At 32.3% G+C, this 27,634-nt stretch overlaps 1 protein-coding gene across 5 annotated transcripts in view; it reads left to right on the plus strand.

Annotated features, from left to right (window-relative positions):
• The window catches only part of rhea (Talin_middle and talin-RS domain-containing protein rhea), a 73,554-nt gene that overhangs the window by 31,038 nt on the left and 14,882 nt on the right, over positions 1-27,634 (plus strand). For all 5 annotated transcript variants that reach the window (XM_075303685.1, XM_075303686.1, XM_075303683.1 and 2 more), the window contains 8 exons: positions 22,949-23,288; positions 24,236-24,631; positions 24,698-24,889; positions 24,955-25,033; positions 25,100-25,603; positions 26,240-26,328; positions 27,064-27,152; positions 27,497-27,613. In XM_075303685.1, the coding sequence (XP_075159800.1) occupies positions 23,153-23,288; positions 24,236-24,631; positions 24,698-24,889; positions 24,955-25,033; positions 25,100-25,603; positions 26,240-26,328; positions 27,064-27,152; positions 27,497-27,613 (1,602 nt within the window). In that variant the 5' untranslated portion in view covers positions 22,949-23,152. The remainder of the gene's footprint in view (positions 1-22,948; positions 23,289-24,235; positions 24,632-24,697; positions 24,890-24,954; positions 25,034-25,099; positions 25,604-26,239; positions 26,329-27,063; positions 27,153-27,496; positions 27,614-27,634) is intronic.

Here is a 27,634-nt window from a genome sequence, read left to right on the forward strand (position 1 = left end):
CTAAATCCGAAATAATTTCATAAAGTTCATTGCCAGAATTCGAGATATTTTCAATTTTAGTGTCAATTGAGTTAAAGTTAAAAACAAATGTGACCACTGTGCAAAAACTATAGAGGGGGCAGTATACACCCATATACCAAATTTTAGGGCACGATGTGTAGAATCTAAATCCGAAATAATTTCATAAAGTTCATTGCCAGAATTCGAGATATGTTCACTTTAAGTTGCGATTGAGTTAAAGTTAAAAACAAATGTGACCACTGTGCAAAAACTATAGAGGGGGCAGTGGTCACATTTGTTTTTAACTTTAACTCAATCGACACCAAAATTGAAAATATTTCGATTTGGATTTAGATTCTAGACATCGTGCCCTAAAATTTGGTATATGGGTGTATACTGCCCCCTCTATAGTTTTTGCACAGTGGTCACATTTGTTTTTAACTTTAACTCAATCGCAACTTAAAGTGAACATATCTCGAATTCTGGCAATGAACTTTATGAAATTATTTCGGATTTAGATTCTACACATCGTGCCCTAAAATTTGGTATATGGGTGTATACTGCCCCCTCTATAGTTTTTCACAAATGATCGTTTTTTTATTTTAACTATTTGTTCTTTTTAAAGTTAACTTTATTTTTTCTCTGTTGAGCACTTAGCAACGCTCTGTTAACGTTAAGACAATGTTATTATAAATTTTAAAGTTAACTTTATTTTCTCGGACATACATATATATGTTGTAATATTTTATTTAGAGAGCAACAGAGAGAGTATAGAGAAAGAAATAGAGATGGAAACCGGGAGGGTTGACGAAAGAAATCAACATAACACATCGAGATAATCAAAAGGCCAAAAATTTGATATGCTTAAGTCTAAATATTATTTAATTTGAATATTAGAATGACTATACGCAGTAAAGAGAAAATTGTAAATGCATTTAAAATAGTGTTAAATGCTAGTAAAAAATTGTTCACTCCTAAATAAATTTATGTGTATGTTTATTATAAAATTATTTATTTATTTATGTTTGTGCTCGACTCCACGTTCTTCTTTCGTTAGAGTTTTTGAATTCCTTTCAAAATTTAAAACTTTTATATAAAACAGTTTTTTGTTACAAAATTGTTATTTATGCAATAAAAAATTATATTTTATCCAAAAGCTCAGTCCATTTCGTTTATATCAAGCACTGTTTCTGACTGTAAATCTTTAATAACCCACATTTCGAAGTTTCATTATAAAAATTTAATATAGTATAAATATAAATGTGTAAATTAAAAAAAAAATTGGTTCGGTCGGAGCAGGGATTGAACCCACGACCCTTTGCATGCAAGTCAGACATGCGAACCACTGTTCCACGTGGCCAACAAATGGATGTTTCTTGTAAATAATGTTATGTTTGCATGGTCTCGTGGGCGCTGCAAACTATGCTATATAAATGTAACTCATAACGATAATTGTCTACTGGTGACTGTAACAGCCACGTAGCCCAGTGGTAGTGTGTTGGCTTACAAATTCCATGGTTCCCGGTTCGATTCTCCGTCAAGGCGAAAGGTAAAATTTTAAAAAATTATAAAATTGAATAATTTCTTCAACATTATTTGTATCACAGAAAAAGGTGCCAAGAACTAAAAAATTTCGTGGAAGTGAAAATTATGTGAGAGAATGACCACAATATTCTTGGGGAGAAAATTCTTCCAAGCATATAATATTTTTGGGCTCAAAACGCTTCCAAACATATAATATGTTCACATAAAACAAACATATTAATGTTTCGGCAGTATCCAATAATATATGTGCTTCCTGCAAAATATGTTTGGAACATATGTTAGAGAAGCGATTTTTTTGAGGGTGCTATCGATCACATAAACTAGCTGCAATATCGATTAAGTCTTTGAACCTAATTTATAGTGTGCAGAGAATAAAGCCGACCCATTTTTGTCGGCGGTGGCTGACACTAAATTTTTGCCTACGGCGGCGACGGCGGCGGCTTGACGGCTAAGCCGATATAAATTTGTCCATACGGCGGCGCTCAATTATCCATTATAAAATCAATTTGATGTCATCCAAATGGTAATGAGATTAATTGTACAACAAACCTTACAATCAAATTTAGATTTCTTTCAAATGTTCGAAGCAAAATTTTTGCAAAATTATAAAAATTTGATACTGATCAAAATTCAAAATTTTGACAATTATTAATAAAATTTTCTGATTTTATTCAAAAAATTTTTGATTAATTGGCGGCTAAATATGAGTCGAGATGAGTCGACATATTCGGCGGCGGCGTCGACTGGCAAAAACTGGACGGCGGAGGCTAACATTGGCGTCGCGACTCGGCGGCTTCATTCTTTGATAGTATGACCAATATCTGGTATATTTCAGTTGGATAGTTGGACACGAGCGTACGGATAAGCATACAGTAGGAACGACTATTCCTGTAATAACCCTGTATAGTTGTACTCATTCCAAAATATTTGATTTTTTGTTTGTTTTGAAAATGTATATAAAGGTTTTGTCTTGATCCCTTTTTAATATATAAATAAAAACATATTGTTAATATTTCTGATGAAAAATCTTATTTGTAGCAATATCCAAAAGATAGAATCTCATTCAATCATTGTAAATATAAAAAGAAATGAAGAAATTGAAAAATTTAATTTGATTGAAAATTATGAACGGCGCATAATACATTGAAACATATCATACATTTTGTCCACATTTTGGGAGGTATCCACTTATGAGTGGTTATTTTTAATGGGATAAAATAACAAACGTGTCACGAAAATTTACCTCGCTGCCTATCGCCTCGAGATGTTCACTGTTTTTTTTTTTTTATTCGAGCAAAAATAAAAGATAAAACATTTCAGAAATATTAATCTGAGTTTGTTCCTTTTTTGAAGGCCTACGAGGGTGACCTATGTCTGTAAGAAGATTAAGGCTATGGTCACACTAGGCATATATTTGACCAAAATGAGTGTCAAACATTTTTGCAGAACCATTTTCCAAATATCTGGATACGGTTTTTGAAAAATAATCCTACCATGATGTTTTATATCCAATAGGATCTAAAAATGTCCGCTGGTTTGGCTGTGGCGACGGATTATTTTTTGATTTCTGTCAAATATTTGCCCAGTGTGACCATAGCATAAGACTACCACCAAATAGGCTGGGAATTTCATAACGTTTTTTCACGATTACTTACTATTACTTACGATTGTAAATAAATGAATGAAGCAAGACGAAGTCTCTATAAAGATAACAATATTTATTAACAATACTACCTACCAACCAATGGACCATCATTGGTGCTGTCGACAACGAGGACAAGAAACGACAGTGATGAAGAGTAGTGGGTCTTCGTAAAGAGTCAGCCATAAAAATCTCAATTGGCGCGACAATGTGGAGCCAAACGGCCATTTTGTTTTCTGTGTAAATTCAGCAAATATTCTTATGTACAATTTAGCTCTGTTCATTCGTTAGGTCCTTACCACAAACAGCAAAAGGATATCACATGGTATGTACGTTGCTTGTTTATGGTTTGATAGAATGTTCTATCTCTGGTACAAGGATATCTCAATCTCTATAGCTTGCTGTACTGTTCAAACATACATACATACGAGTATGATATGTGTTCACGTATATGTGTCCACCAACACAGTTATGTACAAAAAGATTCTGTGAGATTTCCATTGTGGTGTTGTTTGTTTTCCTTCGCTGTTTGTTAAGGTCGACGAAAAAGCAGTGAACTTTGAATAGCGCCATTTTGGAGCCTGGTTTTATATGACAAAGTTTTGGAAGACAAATGGTTGCATATTTTGTGGTAGTGGTAATGGTGAACCTGTCTATTAGGGAGAGTCAAACGCATTTGAAGACAAAAGTCAATATTTTACCATTATTTTATCTTTTCAAATTTTCAAGAATTTCTTCGTCAACTACTTCATAATAAATGCGTTTACCCCTAATGTCTGCAGTTATATGTATCTACGTATCCATTTTCATATTTATGTACTTTGTACAAATTGACACATCGAAAATAAAAAAAGATAGTTGCAAAATCCTTCTCACAATATGACCACAAAAAAATCATAAATTCGAGTTTTACGACCGATTTACAAATGCCATTTCGTAAATTAAAGAATTTCCACGAGTTTATGACAAAAATATAAACGAAATTTTAAACAACTTACTGTAAAGTAATCTAAATGAGTTATTAAGATCTCAAGTAGCTCGAAATATAAATAACTTGAGGATTTTTTACTTGACGTAAAATTTATTAATTTTACATTAAAGACATTTTGTGCTCGAATGTAGGTGATTCAACTTGGGTTTCTGGCAAATATTATGCCTTTAATAAATAAAAAAAAAAAAATCATAATTATGGAAGTTGATCAATTTTTAAAATTTTTCTTAAAGATTAAAATTTTTACAAATGAGAGTTCTTTTTTTACCCCAAATCACCAAGTGCTCAGGGTATGATAATTTTTTAATTAATCTGCAAGTGTATGTGCCTACCAAAAATATATTCTTCGTCAACTACTTCATAATAAATGCGTTTGCCCCTAATGTCTGCAGTTATATGTATCTACGTATCCATTTTCATATTTATGTACTTTGTACAAATTGACACATCGAAAATAAAAAAAGATAGTTGCAAAATCCTTCTCACAATATGACCACAAAAAAATCATAAATTTGATTTTTACGACAGATTTACAAATGCCATTTCGTAAATTAAAGAATTTCCACGAGTTTATGACAAAAATATAAACGAAATTTTAAACAACTTACTGTTAACTGTAAAGTAATCCAAATGAGTTATTAAGATCTCAAGTAGCTTGAAATATAGATAACTTGAGGATTTTTTACTTGACGTAAAATTTATTCATTTTACATTAAAGACATTTTGTGCTCGAATGTAGGTGATTCAACTTGGGTTTCTGGCAAATATTATGCCTTTAATAAATCAAAAAAAAAAAATCATAATTATGGAAGTTGATCAATTTTTAAAATTTTTCTTAAAGATTAAAATTTTTACAAATGAGAGTTCTTTTTTTACCCCAAATCACCAAGTGCTCAGGGTATGATAATTTTTTAATTAATCTGCAAGTGTATGTGCCTACCAAAAATATACCCATACTCGGAATCGCCTCCTGAATCGATCTAGCCTTTGGTGTCTGTCCGTCTGTCTCTGTTTAACCGATTTTGAAATATTGTATAGAGTGTATGTTTGCACAAAGACGAATACTATTAAATTTGGAACAATAACGTAATGTTTTTCAAGTCTACAAAATATAATATCTTTAATCTTTTGCGGTACTCTTCAACTCTACAAAATATAATTCAAATCGGTTCATATTTAAATATAGGTTCCATATAAATGAATGTCATACGGCATCCCCTTACCCTGTACAATATTACGCACATTATTTATTTCAAAAATTCCGTAATACAAAGCCTATAAGACCGATTAAATTATATTAATTATAACAAAACCTGAGTAAATCATTATTACATTTATAAAGTCAATTACTCAAAATATTCTATATACGTTTATAATATTATTCTTGTAGTATTAAAATGGCTCCCCAGCCATAAACAAAAATAAGAAAAAATAATCATCAATATAAGCCTATAACATGGTAAAGAAAATTTAAATAAAAGTACTGAATTAGAAAATATAATAAAATGTAAATAAGTATAAGTATAAAAGCCACAATTACACAGATTGGGGTGTAGAGGCAACAAATTCCATAGTTTTAATCGGAACACATTGTTACATTGCGAAAAAATCAAGTGGTAGTCCGTTCCACGTATGTGCAATTCTCACCAGCAACGATCTGGAAAATATAGTTCTTCTGATTCGAGGTATAAATATCTGTATGTTCCGTGTCGATCGTGAGAACGTAAATTCAAGTCGTAGAGGTAAAGGTCTGGATTCCCTAATCACCTTGAAGAATAGGCAGATGCTCCGATAGTCAACAATAACGAATTATTTTCAAAAAAAAAAAAATAAATACTCCCATTTATTTGCATATCTTATTAAAATTCCAGTAAAAAAAAGCGTCGCCAAAAAAGCAGTGAAAATGTTTTTGGGATCCGGAAGTGGTGCAAAATTGGCGCAGAAGCGATGAATTTAACATGGGCTTGTCAACAGCCGTTGCACTGAATTTTCATCACTTCTTACTCCGTGATTCGAATTCAGTGTTTTGGATGTGAATTAAAAAATTTTGTCATATTTTGACAAATAAATAATTTTTATAACTTTTTATGATTTTTAATGCATTCTAACGCTTGTCTGAAAAGATTGAATTAAAATATCGAAATATTTCTTGAATGTATTTAGAATTTTTCTCGACAAAATTTCAATAATTTGTACCATTTTTTAATGTTTACTCTGTTTTTAACCTTTTTGTAGCAAAAAATTAAATTTACCCATTAAAAATAAGAAAAAAGAGAGTTATAAATAATTTAATTAAAATAACTTCCTGTGTAGTTAAAATAAAGAACATCTTTGGGAGTACATGTTTTGGAAGTGCTTTTAAAGTTGTGCCTTTGGAAGAACTTCCAAATTTTTTTGTTGGGATTTAGTGCAATAATAATTCGTAGTTGTCAAAAATGTCAAGCATACCTGTCCAGAGTTATTTCCATATATGGAAATTCGACTTATGATGTGCTCACACTGGGCAAATATTTGGCAGAAATTAGAGTTGGGTAGTTCGCGAACGAACTAGTTGAATTGAATGGATCACTGATATGAACGGGCTGAACTTATCAATCGTTCTTTTTCGTTCACCATGTCAATTTAGGGAACTAAGCACATTGTATCAGTTTCTTAGCTCATTTGTTTTCGCACAGAAATTCTGGATTATTTCCGTATGTGTTTCTGTGGGATGAATAAATCAACAGCAGAGCTTATACTTGTAATTTATGATGAAATGGACAAGAGCAATGAACTAGTGAACTAACTGACCGAACAAGTTCACTGATCGGAAAAGAGCTAAACTACAATCCCCAACAAAAAAGAATTCGTCGCCACATTTTTAGGTAATATTGTATAGATAACATCATTGTAGGATTATTTTCCAAAAACGCCATCCAGATGGTTCTGGAAAAATGTTTGACATTCATTTTGGTCAAATATTTGCCTAGTGTGTCCATAGCCTTAGCCAGCGATTAAACATGTGTATAGTCAGGCTTGTGGAGATTGCTATCTGGCATTTTCTTTTCAATAACTTAATAACCAATTAATTAATCTTCATGACCAATATGCTCGTATTAAAATTGTAATAAAATGTAAAGTAATTAATTTGGACGGAAAAAATCGAGCCTGCATTGATATTCGTTCATTGTTGGTAATAGAGGTGGTGCGCGTGAGTGAAACGCACGATTTCCGACAATTCACGTGATTCACAACAAATTCACGAGACTCACGACATTTTCCCACCGGGAATGAGCAAGGGTAACAAAATTCATAAATATAATATTGTTCGACAGCTAAATCAATTTCACGACAATTTCGTGTTGGTAAGCCAAATATTTTTCAGCACATCGTATTGGTGGTGAATAAAATATCAAAAATTCCAATGGGTTTACTACACTTAAAAAAATATTGTCGTGAGGCCAAATATTTCATGTCCTTAAAATACGAATCCGAATTTTGCATAGCATAGAAAACGTATTTCTCTGATTTTTGTCCTTGTCCAAAAGTCGATAAACTTTTCAATGAAGTCGTTTTGTCCTTATAGTGCGGGGATTCGAACTAAAATTCCGTATCCTAAAATGACAAATTTTGTTTGGCTAAGATCAACTTGGCTTAAATAATTCTGAAAAATTCTTCAAAGTTAATGATATTGTCTTTAAATTTGTTGACTTTTTGCATCTTGACTACAAAGCAAAACAGCGCTTAAAAATAAGAGACTTTTTGTCAACACTTTATTTTAAGGACTTTTTTGCTTGAAACAACACGCACAGAAAAACCATGTTTGGACATGGTTGCCGCATCCATTTAATGCTTATCTAGAGCATGTAATTGCCGCGAAAACCATGTATTTTGTCTTTGTAAAAATAGTTTTCGAGCGGAGAAAAATTTATGGTGGCAATAAGCATTTGAATGGTTCTCAAATACCGCAAACATGTTCTATCATTTAAACGATAGAATTTGAGACCATTAAATGGTCGGGAAAATCATGTACCTGACCATTCAATTTTGTTTACTTTTTTACAGGGAAAAAAGTATTTTTATAGGTTAAGTATAGACATGTCTAGAACCATTACATGGCCATAAAGACCATTTACATTTTTTCGTGACCATTTAATTTTTTAACTTGTTTGCAGCGAAAAGAATTTTATAAAAACATTGAGCAGGTACACACGATTTTCATTTTGCGCGTCAGTCGTGTGTTGATTGTTTCTTGGAATGGACGGAGAATACGGATTTACTGTGTTTTGTGTTAATTTATTTACATATTCAGGAGTGGCACGTGGTTTTATGTGAACACAAAAAAGGAAAGTGCAATTGAAAAAATGTACCTGCTTTTTTGTTCTGCATTTTGCTATATGGTATTTATTTTTATTTGCAGTTACATGATGTCTGCGTTTGTACATTTGATGGGCACGATGTAAATATGGAATAATTAATTATTGTTGAAATTGAAATAAAATAGAGTGTGTAAAAATATATGATGTTTGCTTGAACGGCATTATAAATACAAATAAACAATGAATTAGTTTATAAATAAATAAAAACAAACAAATAAAGTTAATTTTGTGTTTTCTTTTCTCAAGTGGCGTCCTTTTTTCGACGATGATAAACGTTTTTTTCATAAAGATCAAAACATTTTAGGTTGTGACCATGTTCTTTTAACTAGGAGAAAAACATTTTTAATGAATACCATAACATTTTAAATCGTGACCATTGTCTTTTCATTCAAACAAAATTCTTTTTATCAATATAATAACATTTTAGATGAGGACAATTACATTTTTCTTAGAACCATGTTCACTGAGCCAACATGGTTGCAGGTTAAAATGTTACATGGTCGCCGCAAAAATAGCTCCTATCATATTATTTTGCTCTTCGAATATGATTGTGACAATCATGTTTCTTCTTTGCGTGAAAGCATAATATCTACTACAAATAGATATCTACTACAAGTATAAAAGTCGAGTCTAAATTCGGATATTTAAGTTGTCATTAACACGTTTTTAATGGTCTTGGGTAGGACATGAAGAAAATAGCTAAAGAAACTAATAAATTAAATTTTGTTTCCTAGAATCAAGTACGCATAACACAAATTTAAAGGGGAATTGTGTCTTAAATTTGTCCTTACATCAACTCTCCGCTTCTTTGGCTCGGAATCAATACCAAAACCATTAGAGCAAAGACAAAATCTTTGGAACCAGACATGCCTTTTTTTAGTGGCGTTTTCTTTTCTTATGAAAAATGCGCACCTTTTTTGCATTTTGGCCGGAAAATGTACTTTTTAGGCTCTTTTCTAAAAAAACAGGCAAAAGTGCGAAAAGGCTTCGAGTTCTGTTGTGAAAATAGTGCCACGCATAGAGGCAAATTACGGGCATTTTCAGCACTGCCAACAAACGAGAGTGCTGCGATTGCCCTGTTTCCTTCTTTGAATTCTTTTCTGCCCGCTGAAATGATAGCATTTTTTTAGGTTGCTGGTAACATTTTAAAAATGCGCATTCTGTACAGACAAAATGACGGCAAAGCACTTTTTTCAGAAAAGAAAACACCATTAGATTACACATTATCATATTGTCATATTGTATAAAATTTACCTAAGAATGAATTGGATTGAATCACAATTTCGAATTGCAATAAAATTATCATTCCTCTTCTATTTCCTTATAAAACTAACCAAGATTTTTTATTTAAATATGTGTACAAAATATATATGAATATTTAAGATTTCTTCAGCTTGAATATAGTCAAATTCCGAGGGAACTCTATCGGAGGTATATTCTTTGTTTTTAACAAGGCCAAGATAACATAATGCTAGTAATAAATAAGTCTGACATAATTAATATTGCCATGATATAGGGGGGTATACACTTCATTGTAATCTATGGCATTTTATCTCAAAATGTAGAAATAATTTTACGCTGTTTAAAGGTGATGGTCTCTTATTTACGATTTTACAGTCAAAGTCGGTTATATTTAAGATGATGATGATTGTGAAATTACTACAATAAAGCAATGTTGTTGGAGTCCAAAGAATATATAAGATATATATACTTTAGACTAAGAAAAATCTCATCTAATTTTCTACTTTGCGATTCTTTATTTCGCTCTCAAACAAAATTTTATAAAAAAAACGAAATTTATGGCAAATTTAGTGTCGATTGTCATAGAGTTTTTTTTTTGTCTCAGATAAAAGAAAAAATTTTTTTGAAATTTCTTTTCAAAAATAGGGAAGCTTTTTGTTTCATCATTAAAGTTTGATTGGTACAATAACCAATCAGTGTTACCGTTGTATCACTTAACATGGGATACATATTTCTATGCCACTTTGTGCCATTAAATGCCATAGTTCTTACTGTGTTATGTTCAAACATTTTTTTTGAAATTCTCAACGGTAAGTAACACTGATTAAAACGTAATGTATTCTTCTTCACTTTGAGTTTTATAAAAAATCTTCTTGGGGGAAATTATTTTACAAACATAGTCTGATTTTTATCGTAATCCCATGGAGCATTGATTGCAGGGGGAAAATACAACCATTTTTGCCATCTCATTTGGGATTTGTCAAAATATCCCAAATGATCTTAATAGCTGAGCAAACATGTTTTTTTTTTAACTTTTCATTAATCAAAGAATCCTTAGAAGACTCTAGATTGTTTTTCTCATTCCCTTCTCTGCAATTTACTCGATAAAAAAGTGTATTTTCATGCTGGAAAATTGGCAAACTAATTAGATGACAATCGACTAGGGTATTAATAGATTAAACATGTTATGCCACAGATGCCTGCTGTTTTCCTGACGCATTTCCCTTGTTTTTAACATTCGCGATAATACAACAATGATATGCCAAGGAAACGCTACTTATATAAGTTTTTAGTGGACAGCTTCTAATGCACTTTTTACCACAGCACTTTACTCTGTGCAGGCTACTTGCCTACTTAGCAGTAATATTGAAATGAGGAGGTTTTGTTTTACCCAGCAAACACATTTGCTTATAAACACGTGATGCTACAAAACTAGCAGGGTGCCAAGGATACTGGGGGATGACCCATGGTGACAATTATGATGTCATGAGTCTTGGGCAAAGGATGCTGGCACTTGGCTAAACACTTGTCACACAGTTTCACTCAGATGAGCATAAAAAGAAATTCCATAGGATTGTTTTTTTCTCATTCTGCAGATGAAGGAAGGAGGGTTGAATGAAAAATCGCACCCTGCTGAATATGCCACCCCATTATTGGGTGGCCGAAAATTCACTCAAATTACTTTTCCTACCCACTCAGCAAGATCTCATTTGGCTTGCCAAAATAAAAACTCACTCATAGATTCACCCATTGGTGTCCTTAAGGATCTTAGCTGGTCTGACAACAAAAATATCACATTAACGAAACGCCAAGATTTTGGTGGGCATGCGCAGGATTTACTAGACGAGTGTTTGACGTCGTAATTTGTCAAGTGCTAGGAGGATGAATGAACTATGAGACAGAAACCAACGATGTGTCGTCAACGTAACACATCATTCTAGGCCTAACCACAGATCGGGAAGGACATCAGGTCCAACCAAATCAACCAGTCCCGGCAAGCCATCCAAAATAGTTGAAACATCAGTCATCAGTTAACCATTTGCCTAGAAACAAAACCCATCTTATCGAGCCTAGTGAATCAAACAATGAATAGAAAGAAATAGACAAGTCAAGTGTTATTCCAAAAACAAAGTTATTTTACAAACTTAATTCTTTTTTTTTAATTAAAGTGCCTTATGTATACGATTTAAAACTCAAACAAAAATTATTTTATTTTTTTTTTATAAAGTGCCTTTTACAAAAAAAAAAAAAAAAAAAAAAACATTTAAACAAAAAAAAAAACGAAAAAAAAACTTACATTTTACAACATCCTCATTGCTTTAATCGAAAACGTGCCTTAAAATTGTACACCACCAAATGCAGCCTTAATGAAACAAAACAAAATGAAATTCCAAAACTGTTTTGAAAAATAATTGTCATTTTCAAAAAATTGACAATTTCCGTTATGTTCATCTGTAATGTCGGTGTTTTTTGTTTGTTTTTATAAAATAGACCCTAGAGATTGTTATTCCTTTAAAACTCTATTGAACTGCTTCGTTTTGTTTGAATCTAAAAATATATTTATGCATAATAATAAAACGTTAACTGTTTGTTATTATAATCTAAAATTAAAAACCAAAAACTTACTAAAAAAAACGTTTCCATATAACGTTTAAACGCGTCACCACAAACGTGCCTATAGTATAGAACCTGGCCAAAACATAGATTCTATTCCTCTCCTCTCCACGCTACGTTACATAAACATTCCATTCGATCTTAAAGAATGAGCTTTGAGGAGTTTCACAGGCCCGTCTCTTAAATTAGATCCCGGAGGAATCTGTGTGCATTGAAATTGTCTAGCGCCGAGGAGAGGAAATCTCTTAACGAATCATAGTTTTTGCTGGAAACGACGAGGAAGGTGGTGTTTTTTATTCCATTGGAGCCTGTGCCACCAACCATCGTCCGTCGAAACAAAGATGCCTTCGCTTTCTGCCTATGCCAGAATGTGCCTTCTTTCGTTTGTTTCGAACAAAGAACATTTTGCGTTCGACAGCTTTAATTATGTAAACCACAGTAAGTAAAACAACAACAAAAAAGACCAGCCTATTTCATTATTAGTTTTTGAAATTTTTTATTATATTTCATAATTTTTTGAAAGATCTTAAATTTTGTGGATTGTTATCATCTTACACAAATAGTTTCGATATTGATTTGAAAACATCAAAAATTTGAAAACCGAAAAATTCCTTCAAAATATCCGGGTGGGCTAATTGCGAACATATCAAACTTTTATTTGTTTGCACTAACATTTGTAGTTATTCAGATAGATTCTTTTGTGAAATTGGACTTTTCTAAACATTGCAAAGGTTGGCGATGATAATGGTTTTTTAGTGTAGTTTTTCACCTTTTTATTTTTTATAAATGAATTCTCAAATTGAATTGTATCTCCACTTATTTCTAAGCTTCAAATTGAATTAATTGAATTAGTGAATTATCCTATTAATTTGAATACAACCATGAATTGTAAAATTGTAAATGAAATCCAAACCAGTATTTGTATCACTAAGTGGCAACACATTGTTTCATTCCGTTTTGAGCCGAGGTGACTTGGCAAAAACCATTGTTACATACCTCCTTCTTTTCTCACTACTACTTGCTGTAAGCACACCTCATCTCATTCCACCTCAGTTTGTGAGCAAATCCTTCTCCTTTTTACTATACACTGGTGTTTGTGGTAAGGGTTACCATGTAAGTATTTTCAAAGCTGAGTCTTCTCTGGCATGAGCCTAAGCTCTCCGTCACATCTTTTACACGGTGGTGTAACTCCCAATAGTATTTGAACCTAAGTTCATCTTCAATCTTGGTCTTAAACCAATATAAGCAGACTGTCCTCTGGATGGAACCTAAGTTCTAACTTTTCTACTATAGTATTTTCATAAGGGAATACTAGAACCTTCAATGGTCGTATTAAATCTGTCTGATGTAATTCTTGAAAAAGCTTTGGAAAGTTATCGTATACGATTTTTTTTAAGATGGACCCACAAGAACTACACCCAGCAAAATTTTTCTTTTGAAATATATTGGAGGTGATCATATTCTTTCTTCTTATACACACACAATTTAGTCGGATATCGGTGTCAAATATAATCAATTGGTCTCGCACAGGCTGAGACGACAAAGTTAATACAATTCGTCGTCGGTCAATTATCCATTAGAAATCAAATTAAAAGAATTCAAATTTGTAGTTTCTAATATCTTAGCTGTTCGTGATATATACTAACTTATTGTAGAATCTTAGCATAGAATTTCTTTTAGTGAAAAATTAAAATTATTTGTCGAATTAATACGGTGATACGAAAGGAATAATCATATTGCAAAAGTGGCTTTTATTTATTACTTATTGTATTATAATTGCAAAATATAAACAAACTTATATATACGGGCATTAGCAACTGAAGGATATCGGCCTAGACAAAAAGTGTGTAGTGGGTTTGTAGAAAATATTTCAATTAAAACACACGACTATTAATTTTTTAAAGTTAAAGTTAATCGTTTATTTCAAGTATAAGAACTGGAATGAAAAATTATTTCCAGTTTCCTCATAATAAATAGAAAAAAAAACAGAAATCAAAGCTAACTTGATTAAACCAAAATTATTTTCATTAAAGTGAAATTCAACAAATTTATACAATGAAAAAACACAAATTTTCCATGCCTACTGCAATGAAAAAAATAAAAAATTTAAATTATGAAATTTAAATTTAAAAATAAAAAACTATGGCAACTAGATTTGAAAAATAGAAATAATTGACAAGTGATTTTTCCTCAAGTAGCTTAGGATCAACACAAGTGGCCTTTTAACTCGTTTAGGTTAGGTATAGATCCGATATTTCAGGCTCACTTTGACTATTCAGTCCATTGCGATACCACAGTGGTGAACTTCTCTTTTAACACTGTGTGCTGCCCGATTCCATGTTTAGCTAAATTTACTCGTTTGAAAAATACGTTTTGCCGATGCATTCCATGTAGACCATCGAGCCGGCTATGACCTGCTCATTCAAATTACAGTTCTGGTCAATGCGAGTTCATTTAATGGCTTGGAAAAAACTAATAAGAATGGGTGTGGCAGCTGTTTTGAGCGTAACGAGGCGGATATTAACAGCACTGTGATAGAGTTATCCTTCTCCAGATTATCGATGTGAATCACTCCTTGTGAGGCTCAGAAAACGATCTTGCTTCATCTTCTTTGGAGGCGTTCGCCGGCTGTTCGTTTTCTCCGTTTCGACTGTTCCTTGGTCTCCACTCTGAAAACACAAAGATTTCATGTCCTTAAAATACGAATAACATATTTGCGTAGCATAGAAGATACGTATCTCTGATACTCCGAGCTTATACTTAATCAAAAATTTATTAACTTTTTCATTGAAGGCAAGGGTAGTAAAGTGATTCACCTTAAAAAAGAAAATGGCGTTTAACAACAACTACTCGGTTTTAATAATTCCAAATTAAGTACAATAAACCTACATTTAAAAGTGAATTGCGTCTTAAATTTTAATGTAATTTCTCGCTTCTTTGGGTCCGAATCAATACCAAAATAATTTAAGTAATGACAAAATCTTTGGAAATGTTAAGAATTTTTTCAGTGTGTCGTTAATTGTTACGAAGTAGTAACCCCATTGAATTGCCCTTGAAAAATGTCGCGCTGACTGCTTTCGCATACCCAAAATTTTGTACACTCAAAAAAAAGTGAACTCTCTATTTCACTAAAGCCATATTAACTTTATATTAGTTCATAGAATCATTATGTTTGGAAAAAGTTTATTTTAGTCAAATAATTTTTTGCGTATGTTAGTTAAATGAACTAAAAAACGGGAAAAAGTTATACACAAATAAAGCATAAAGATTTCCTAATTTCGTATTTCTTACAAAATAGTTCATTATTTCTTTAAATTTGTAAATTTTACCAAAAATGTGTCCATCATGAACTTCGTATGTCACTAAAGACATTCTTGCAATTTTGAACTCCAAGATTTCTCTTAAAACTACAATATTTTCTTTAACTACTGAAAAAATTTAGTTATGTCTAATAAATTTTCTTGAATTTGTCGAAAAATATTTACTTGTTTTTGCCATATCGGAGTGATGCCAGCGCTTGTAATACCGTTTAGTTAAAATTTTCTAAAAAAGTTCCAAATTTTCTAAAATTAATCGAAAGTTATCTTTCCTGGTGGGTTCACTGTTTTTTCAGTGTATGCATACCCATGGGTTAAATACTCCTCATGGGTTTAATCCTAGTTTCGAGCGAAGATCAAAAAGTGCTTTATGTCCTCTCAGTAATGCTGGTGAAATTTCTGAGGGTTTTAAAGCTTCTCTAAGTGGTTTAACAGTAATGTGAAACGATGTTTAGAACCGGCTATAAAAAAGAAGGTTCCTTGTCAAAGAGTTAATAGAATCGGGCATCACACACTGATAAGAGATAAGTTCGCCATCTACACGGTTTTTTGATTTCTTTTTTTTTTTCTTTTCAAATCTGACTGAAATTTCTAAAATATTCGTTTACACGAATATTCTACATATCAAATTACACTAGCCAACAGTCGTTTTGTGAATTGGTTCTAGCATAATTTTTCTCATTGATTTTGACCTACTAAACACGAAAATGAGTTTTAAAAAATTTTCTGTCGATTGGTTTTCGAGATACAAATGTTTGAACTTTTTTTTTTTAATTTTTGGAGGTACACTTACAATTTTGAGCATATCTTTCGTCTTCTTTGACCTATTTGATCCTAGTGCTACTCAAATTAAAGAAAATTGAGCCGTCTACAACTCATTCTCAGAAAATTTTCAAATCGGGTAAATAGTTTGGATGTTGGCGGCTTAAAAAAGTAAAAAAACGGCGTTTTTTAGTAAAAATGTGGCAGAAAAAACCATATAAAATATAAAACATGATGCTAAAAGCAATTTTGGTTTTTTGCGTATAGCGTATTTTTACAAAGAAAATAAGCCCTTAACAAAATCTAACAACAAATAGCGGACTTATATTTTTTTTGGTAAAAGACCGAAAAGACCAAATCAACACATCAACGCTGTTTTCCACATGGCATAAAATGTACAGTTATATCTTTGTTTCTACTCATTTTGCTTTGGGCGTTGATTTGGCGTAAGATTTTGTTAAGTAAGGACTTATTTTCTTTGCAAAAATTTCAGCTATACGCAAAAAACCAAAATTGCTGTTTGCATCGTGTTTTATATTTTATATGGTTTTTTTCTGCCACATTTTTACTAAAAAAACGCAGTTTTTTAACATTTTTAAGCCGCTAACATCCAAACTACTTACCCGATTTGAAAATTTTCTGAGAATGAGTTGTAGACGATTCAATTTTCTTTAATTTGAGTAGCACTAGGATCAAATAGGTCAAAGAAGACGAAAGATATGCTCAAAATTGTAAGTGTACCTCCAAAAATTAAAAAAAAAAGTTCAAAAATTTGTATCTCGAAAACCAATCGACAGAAAATTTTTTAAAACTCATTTTCGTGTTTAGTAGGTCAAAATCAATGAGAAAAATTATGCTAGAACCAATTCACAGAGAAAATTTTGTTATTTGTGACCTAGTGTTATTGGAGCAATCTCGTAATGAAATTTTAATGTTATAGATTGATTGAATTCATAGCAAAATTCTTAAATGGATGTCAAAATTTTTGGATCCAAATCAATTTTTAAAGGGCGTCTGTCTGTCTTCATTTATCAATCAACAAATGCTATTTACATCCAATGAGTTTCGTAGGGGTCTATATCAGTTTTCGTTGCTCAAGTCGCCTTGTTTACTCATTATGTTTCAGTTTTCTATTGTCAAGGAAAATGATGTCACACAAAAATCGCATCCAACATAGATGGCTACAATAAAACACAGTGGAGTTTATTTTTATGACACACTCGCACTACATAGTCAGTCAGTCCATCGAAATAAGACAGAGAGTGAGAGTAATTTGATATTTGTTTGTGTCTAACGTTATTGTTTTCTGGATGCGGAATCAATTCCAAAAGAGAATGTCATAAAATATTTAGTCAATTTTATATATTTATAGATCATTTCATTTGTTTTTGTTTTTGGAAATAGCAATGGGGGAGGATAAGCAATCAATATACCCACATTTACTCCAAAGCTCTACAACATACACTTGTTGGGTTTGTTTTCTTTTGTGCTTAAGAATAATGTTTATATCTCAGTCTACCTATATGTTAACCTAACAACCGAAACGAAAAATAAAGATATTGAAATACCTTATTGTGATTGTGTTGACTTGACATTTTTTGTCATTTTTAGATAGTTAGAAATCCCATGTATTTTGCGATATGAGACATTTCTTTGTTGTGATTTTGTTTTTTTGGGACTTTTGCTTACCCGCCAGTCATTAACCCCTTTCATGAACTCTTAGAGAAGACAATATAAGTCTGTTTGTATCATATTACACACCTCGATTAGATTGTTATTAGATGACCAGTCATTTAATGAGGACGAGTTGTTGCTATAGCATATGTTAAAATGTATTTGGGGTGGAGACGCCACATATTTATCCCCATTTGTGTATGAGTGGCCACAAATCATGAACGAAACTTTTATACGAGTCAGTGTTTTCACATCAAAGAAAGTTGTCTTATTGCTTTATTTTGAAAATTATTATTAATTGAATGATATTTAATTTATTTACATGATACTCGACTGCTCTGTATATCCAAAGAAAAAATACTTTCCTCCGGAACGAAATTTTAGACAAACGAAATTCCCCTTATAAAGTATTGTCTTTTAGAGCAACAAAACATTTTTAATATTTTTACCAATTTACCAATTTTTTTAAGACCAGTTATTGGATCGAATATCATCTTTATGGGATCGAAAATCATCTTTTTGTTTAAATACAGTGAAACCTCAAATTTGACCACTCTAAAAAGAGTCGAATATTTCATTTAGTCGAAATTTAATTATACTCTAATCCACTTTTACCATAAATTATGTTTATAATAGAAACATAGATAATTAACAAATTGAATTCTGCCATATTTGATTGTTGCTTTTTGATCATGTGACGCTTGCAGTGTTGCCGGACTTTGTAGTTACAAATGTGTTGCGCAGTATTGCAAAGTTTATTGTAATAATATTTGGCAATCATATCATACATTTATGATTGCCTATATGGCTATATTTAACAAATTTATATTTATTTACTTTTACTTTTATAATGTGGCAATTGTGGGAAATGCGTGCACTGTTTTTTGAGAACTCATATGAAAAAATCAGTCCTTTGAATTAACGCAATTAACATATGATACTTACGATGATTCGATGACATAACTACTCAACGTACTGTCAACATCACAACAAAAACATACATGTACATTTATTTAACTGTCAACACACATTTTGGTTAGAGTTGCCTCTCAAAATCCAAAAAAAGAAGAGTACAGTAATCCCTCGATTTACATCGTCTCGGTTTACGTTGTTTCGATTTACGTCGTCAAATTTTTTGTTCCATCAAACTTCGATTTACGTCGTCGATTTTTTGCCCACTTTATGAGAAACGCTTTCCATATGTAAAATAAGTATCAACGATGATGATGGAATCAAAACATGTTTTTCTGAAATTCTTACCGAAATTACTAAATAAGTTTATTTTTGAAGTTTTTTCTTATGTACACGCATAACATAAATGGACTTAGGAGTAAGAATGAGCAATTTTTAATTCAGTTTACGTCGTTTCGACTAACGTCGTCAAATTCCGGAACCAATCACCACGTAAATCGAGGGATTACCGTATAATTGCTGGATTAACCTTCAATATTTGCATTATGATGTATGTTATCGCTACCTTCGATTCAAATGCATGGCAACACTGGCATTTTCATAAGGGCGGACGCATACGTAATCAATTTATCGTTCTCATGCTTTCTCTATAGTGAAGACGAGTACTAAATGTAAGAGAGATGAGATATAATGAATGCGCATGTTCAAATTGAAGAAGAGAGAGAGAGAGAGAATTGATGTTATTCCACCAAAAGAGAGACAAGAGATGCAGCATCCCCTAAAATAAGGGTCCATGAAGTGATATTAATCCGTACTAAAAATGCCGCTATGTACGTTAAGCTTCGCAAACCCCCATCTCAGTATTATTTGGGTGCTTTGGCAAAGAACATCGTGACATCAATAAAATTTTGTTATAAATATAAAAGATTGTGGAAAAAATATTACAAAAAAAAATATCTTACCATACATCAAAAGAACATCAAACCACTGAGAACGAAAAGTAATTGAATTCAAAACTATACCTTTATTCAATAACAGAAATCTAGTGATATATAATAAACACAATTACAAATGCAAAAATTAATTTAATTATGTGAATATAAATTGGTGGTATTGAACTACTCCTCAAAGGAAAATCGATGATGTGTCGCCTACTCATCTACCCCTGAGACGCCCCAAGGGATGAAGAAAACTGAAAAAATTCTAGAAAAAATATATATATTTTTTTTTAATTGAAAACCATTAAATGAAATTTGAATGGAGTCAGCAATTATTTAAGATGTTTATGATGAATTTTTAAATTGCCATACATTAAAAAAACAAAAAAAAGAATTGACTCTTCCCATTTGCATTGCAAGGATATATTGTCTTCCGGTTTTGATGGAATCTTCATAGAAATCCATTCATTTTTATTCTTAGAGATATTAAGATCCAATTTTCTTTTTCTTACATTTTTTTCTGTATGTGCTACTTTTTATCAGGGAGAAGAAGACTTACTATGCTGGGCTGCTACTGCTGCTGATGATAATGGCTGTGGCGAGTTTCCAAATCCAAAAAGTAGCTCATTGTTGGCTTTGTTTCTCCCCATTATTGTAATATTCATATTGTTGTTGTTATCGTTGTTGTATACAAACAATACTATATCAAGGGAGAAAAAAATGAAGCCATGCCACAAACAACAAAATCAGTGTGGTACACTTGTATCTACCGTTCAACATAGCTCATCCCTAAACTCTAAGGGTGGTTTCACAAACCCCCTTAACTGAATGCACAACAAGCATTTTGGTTCCACCATTGTACTGCCCGTCTCTTTTGATGCATCCATGTTGCTATTTGGAAGGCGAAAGAAAAATCCAAATGAGATACTTTTTTTTTTTTTGCTATAATCGATGTTTACTCAAAAGCTTAGAAACAAAAGAACCAAAAATATCTGTGTCTTTCATCATTATCGGGCTATTCTGAAACTCTTTGAACACTTAACAAACCCTGATTGTGATATTTTTAGTAACATTTAACTAGGTTAGGTATAGTGACAGCCCTATATTTCAGGCTCACTTAGACTATTCAGTCCATGGTGAAACCACAGTGCTGAACTTCTCTCTTATCACTTAGTGCTGCCCGATTCTATGTTAAGCTCAATGACAAGGGAACTCCTCTTTATAGCCGAATCCGAACGGCGTTCCACATTGCAGTGAGACCACCTAGAGAAGCTTTGAAACACTCAGAATTGTCACCAGCATTACTGAGGTAGGATAATTCACCGCTGAAAATCTTTTTGGTGTTTGGTCGAAACTGACTTCGAACCCACGAACCTGTGTATGCAAGGCGGGCATGCAAACCATTGTATCACGGTGACTCCCAACTTTTTACTAAGGTTACTTAAATTACGAAAGTGATAATATCAATATACACAGGAACATCCTTAATAGAGAATTAAGGTGATGTAATATAATTTGTGGATACACAGTTTTCGTTATATTAAAAATAAATTTCTTCGATATAAAGATATTTTAATTGAAAGAAGCTTGTTTAAAAAATCATTAAACTTCCGATACTCTGCTAAAATGGAATGATTTTTCAGTAAGGCAAATGGTTCTCAATGTAAAGAAGAGAAATGATTAAAATTGTTCAGGTTTAGAATCTTTTAGTTAAAAATTATTTTCGACCACGTTTCTCCGGAATGAATTTTCCTGAGAAACGAAAACTATGCTTTCAGGGTAGACGACTTTTGGAACATTTTCATGAGCATAAAATGTAACGAAAAAATAGTTGATTTAAGAAAACATTCTTTAAGATAGTTGAGAAATTGAATCTTTGGATTAAAGATAAAATGGCTTCGGAAATCAGTAAAATATTTTTTTTAAATCAAAATAGTCAATCGAGTTTTAGTGCGTTTATCTTGATGGAACGCACGTTTTTTCTTCATATCCTTAAAACAACGCAAAAAACAAAAAACAACCTTCCACGATGTAAAGCGGATACATCGTATGCAGGACATGATAACCCGCCAGGGTCCAGGGTTCAAACCCAGTTTTGACCGAACACCAAAATGTTTTTCAGCGGTGGATTATTCCCTCTCAGTAACGCTGGTGACATTTCTAAGTGTGTCAATGCTTTTCCACGGGCTTCTAATGTAAAACGTTGCACTTGCCTATAAGTAGGAGGTCCTTGTCTATAAGCTTAACATAGAATCGGCCAGCACACATTGTAAAGAGAGAAGTTCACCGCCTGTGATATCACAATGGACTGGATAGTCCAAGTGAACCCAAAAATATCGGACAGCCTCTATACCTAACCTAACCATCGTATGCAGCCCACTCGGAAAAACTCCACTTCATTACAGGCGATAATCTCCAAACATTGCGAATTATCATCATCTTGTCGCCTATTTGGTCAAAAGTAACCTCACACCACATTCAGTTAATATCTTTAGGCGTTTTGATACTTTATTGAGATGTTTGGAAATAGTGCCCAAAATCCAAAACCGTCTCACAATTATTTCTTCGTTCGATTATACTTATATCGAGCGAAGAAATAATTGGACTTTCCAGTGAGTCGTAGGTTAAGATTCAGGCTCACTTAGACTATTCAGTCCATTGTGATAGCGATAGCGAGTCGTATAGTCATTCAGTAAATGTGAAGGTGTAAAATTATCCCCTTTTTAAGAAAAAGTTAAAAACTCCAAGTCTATTTTTGCATATTTTAAATAAGTTGAAAGCCCGAAAAGTCGACTATTTAAAATTTTGAAAAAGTAGAAAGTCGATTTATTGATACTCTGCCCACGCACTTCATTACTATGTATTATAATTAATTTTTACAATTTACTCTCTTGTAACACAAAAAAATCTCTACATAATTTTCTCTCTTCCTCTCTATCTTTTCTATTTGACAGTGCCTTTTATTACTGTAAGGAGAAATACAATACCGTTTGCCTTAGTATTATCCATTACATCGCCACCACCACCATCACAGTCACTACCACTAAAATCAGAAGAAAATAAAAACGAATCCCTACCAAAGGAAACCCGAAAACAAAGAATTAAATATCAAAAGCAAAAACAAAATTCAAGGAAGTGGAATAGGCTGAAAAAGAAAAATGTCAACACTATCGTTACGTATACAATTGGAGGGTGGTCGTGTAACGAAGACCATACAATTCCATCCCAATACCACAGTATTCGATGCTTGCAAAATAATCCGAGATAAATTTGCTGAAGCTGTTCAGGGACAACGTAAGTAGCCCATCAAATGCTAAAAATAGTAACATATGTCATAAAAGAAAATATGCAATATTAATTAAATAATAAAAAACGGGATTAAAATGTTAAATACCCTGCGCCCAATTCAAATGACCTAATTAACGGTAGCTGCAAAAATGGTCATTTTCAAATAATGCTTCAAACTATGCTTTTGCGAAATTTGAAATTAGTCTTTTTTTCATACATAAGTATTTAAGGTCTCTCAAAAAAACGAATTCCCCACACGTACTACAACATTGAACTCCTTTCGGGTCTAACAAGTGAAACATTTGTTTCGGCACTAATACTTCCCACTTAATTATTATTTTTCTTCACTCTCACTCGAAAACAAGATCGAAAAGTTTTTGCTATTTAGGATTTCTTTGCCTATGTGTAATTTCCAATTATTAGATTTATTTTCATTATTGAATATGTTCGTTAATTTTCTGGAATTTCTCTTCATACCAAAATATTTTTAATAAATTGGAATAAGTTTGTTTTATAAGCATGTCAGTGTAGGGTTTAAAATATTGACGGGTATTACCATTCATTATTTACGGGAACGACATGTCGATAACAAATTGATCACTTAACATAAAAAAGCTACCATGTGTATATTAAAGATAATGAATTGATGGACAATATGCTCGTCATACCACGGCATGTTTGTTACATCTAACTATAAAATTTAAAACCGAAAATCTATCTATAATATTGTAAATTATTCTAGACTAGATTATGAATAGATCATCAATTTCAATTTTCAGAACACCCATTCTAATAGAATTCTTCAACGATTCAATAAAAATCGATATTATTACAATGATTTAGACATGATAATAATAATAGTTTTTGTTGTTGTATTCCTTTTCCATCTCTCCATTAATTTTCCACCCCCGCATGGATTTTCGTTCGTTCTCACAATAATTGCGCACATGCAGCTAGCGAATATGGCCTTTTCATATCGGATGAACAAAATCAACAGGGTGTATGGTTGGAGAATGGCCGTACCCTTGGCTATTACATTCTACACAATCAGGATACACTGGAATACCGACGCAAATTGCGTACTCTACGTGTTCGTATGTTAGATGGTGCTGTTAAAACAATTTTGGTAGATGACTCTCAGCCTGTGTCACAGCTTATGGTTGTGATTTGTACAAAGATTGGTATAACCAATCATGAAGAATATGGTCTGGTACGTGAGGATACGGAATCGCAAAATGAAATTTTGCCCGATAATAAATTTGGAACATTGACACTAAGGCGTAAATTTACCGAAAAAGACCGTGATGCGAAAATGGAAAGTTTACGCAAAAAATTAAAAACTGATGACAGTAAGTGCTCCCACTATATCTTCCAAAGATACACGTTTTAATACTGGGCATTGATTTTTATTTCAGTTAATTGGGTTGATGTTGGCAAAACCTTGCGTGAACAAGGTATAGATGAATCGGAAACGGTGTTGTTACGTCGCCGTTTCTTCTTTTCCGATCAGAACATTGACTCCAGGGATCCTGTACAATTGAACTTATTATATGTACAGGCTCGTGATACTATTTTGGATGGCACACACCCGGTCACACAAGAAAAGGGTACGTTATTTTCTGTTTAAACATTTGACGGACGATATGCTAAAACCTTTGGTCTTTTATTATAGCTTGCGAATTTGCTGGTATACAAGTTCACATACAATTTGGACCACACAACGAAACAAAACATAAGCCCGGATTTTTAGAGTAAGTCTCCACACATTATTCTAGTAGAAGCGAAAACTTATCCTTTAACTCATATTCTGATTACAGTTTGAAAGACTTTTTACCTCAATCTTATGTGCGTGTCAAAAATATCGAAAAGAAAGTCTTTGCCGAACATCGAAAACATGTTGATCTCTCCGAAATTGATGCCAAGGTCCTGTACACCAAAACAGCTCGTGAATTGCCCACCTATGGTGTAACTTTCTTTTTGGTAAAGGAGAAAATGAGTGGAAAAAATAAATTGGTACCACGTTTGTTGGGTGTTACAAAGGATTCTGTGTTACGTTTGGATGAGCGTACAAAAGAGATTTTGGTTTCATGGCCTTTGACAACCGTCCGCCGTTGGGGCGCTTCACCTAATACCTTCACCCTTGATTTTGGTGATTATGCCAATCAGTACTATTCAGTGCAAACCACTGAAGCTGAACAAATCGTTCAACTGATTGCTGGTTACATTGACATCATACTTAAGAAGAAACAAACCAAGGATCACTTTGGCATCGAGGGAGACGAGGGATCAACAATGGTGGAAGAATCTGTGGCACCATCCAAGTAAGTTTTGTTTCCAATTTATTTTAAAAATTGCTATTAGAGAATACCTCATGGTCCAAAAAATGATAGTAGTAAATTTTTTTTGGTTCAATGTCTAGGAGATTTCAAAGGTGGAAAGTGTATTTACCAATGAATTTTAAGACTATAGACTATAGGTAAATATTGGAATAGTTGATTCAGATAAAAATTGTTCAGTACACATACATATATGGGAGTTATCTCCAATTCTAATCTGATATGGATCATTTATAGCGCATTGAAGTTCTAGTGAAACAAAATATTTTGTTATGTTAAATTTGAAGAATTTTAGATGACACGAATTTCTGATATTCTAAATTTGGTCTATATTCCCATTGCAATATCGTTGTGCATTTTGCGAACAATAGACGGGTGGATAGTGTACAGGCTAGAACGACTTCTGATGTGATCCTAAGTATAGGCTTAACTTTCAGTTAACAAAAACTCAGGCAAATTTAACTTCAACAATTTTCAGCAGTTCCTAATACGTTTTAAAACTCCGTTAGATTGTTTAACATTAACAGAGATATTGGGTTAGAATCGGAATGCTATGTAACTTACGGTTTTATTCTATGACATCTTAATGTTTATTTATTTCTTTTTTTTTTCTAATTTTAGAGCCACGTTTTTGCAACATGAAACGAATAAAATTGGAAAAATGACCACAGATTCTTTAGCTCATTCTGGTATGATGAGAGCCGATGATGGTAAGTTATTTCCAAATTTAAACTATGAATGTTTTAAAAAAGCAAACAACAATTTTTTTAAAAAGCTTTTCAAAATTTTAAAACATATAAAATGTTTTTTTTTTGTATTTTAATTTTTTGCTTGTTTTTTGCTCTTTTTGAGAAAAACTTTTAACCAAGAAAAGATTTTTATAAGCTATCACTTACTTGTAAATCAATGGAATTGTTTTTGTATTTATTTTAACAAAGATTTGTTCATAAATTCGGCGGGTGCAAAAAAAATTGAATTTGACAAATATTTTTCTACGTTCCGTCCTCCGATTTAGGAATTCGGAAAACGTGGAGTTCTTTGTTGCCCAAAAATATTAAACAGTTTCTTTTGCATAGCGTTACCAGGTACTTTAGACCAAAAATCGCCAACCATTCGAAAACCATTTAAAAATTGTTAAATATTATAGGTTTGCAATAATTTTGAATTAGAAAAGCGTTAGAAGTCACACATCCTGCAGAAAATCTATCTAAACTGTGGATATTAATCCATATGGGACATTTATCTATTCCTTATACCATATTTTTACGATATTTCATACCGCATTTCGGAAACTAAAAACAATTTAGACCATCGTTTAGGTCAGGTGTATAAATGTTATGTGAAATTGAATGAATTTTTGTTTATATATCCTTATTTGCATTATTGTTTTACATTTTTATTTAATTTTTTTTTGTAAATATATTTGTTTCTTTTGTATTCTTTAGGCGAAAAATCTTACACACAAGGTGAATTACAAACTGTACAATATGGAGCCTTTGTTGGGCAAGTTAACCATGCCCATCAACCGCCCACGGTAAGTTAGCACTGCTTTGAAATTATTTAATTATTTTTTTTTAAGTTTTGCCATAGTTAATTTTTCGTTTTTGAAATTCGAAATAATTATTTTTTGCCACTTTGCAATTAAAGCACATACTCATTTTGAAGCCATTTAAAATTTTCTAAAATAAAATGAAATAAAATTTCGCAAATTTCTCTTTTCCTTAATGCTGCTCTTTTGTTTACAAATCAAAAACTAGATAAGATTTCCAAGTTTCACAAAGTACGTTTTCTTAAAAATCCATAAAAACTTTATACAGTCTAATAGCCGTTTTAGAAATTCAAGAAGTTGGTTAACACATTGTTCTTGTTTTTTTTCAGTCTAAGGAAGTTCGTATTAGTTCTGTGAATCTTACTGAACCTCAAAGAGCTTTGCTGGGTTATATATCAGCAGGTCAAGAAGTATTGTCACGAGCCGATGAGGAGCTGAGAACAAAGGTATGTTCAACGAAAAAGAAA

The sequence above is a fragment of the Haematobia irritans genome, chromosome 4 (assembly GCF_050003625.1).
Source record: "Haematobia irritans isolate KBUSLIRL chromosome 4, ASM5000362v1, whole genome shotgun sequence".
Taxonomy (NCBI): Eukaryota; Metazoa; Arthropoda; class Insecta; order Diptera; family Muscidae; genus Haematobia; species Haematobia irritans.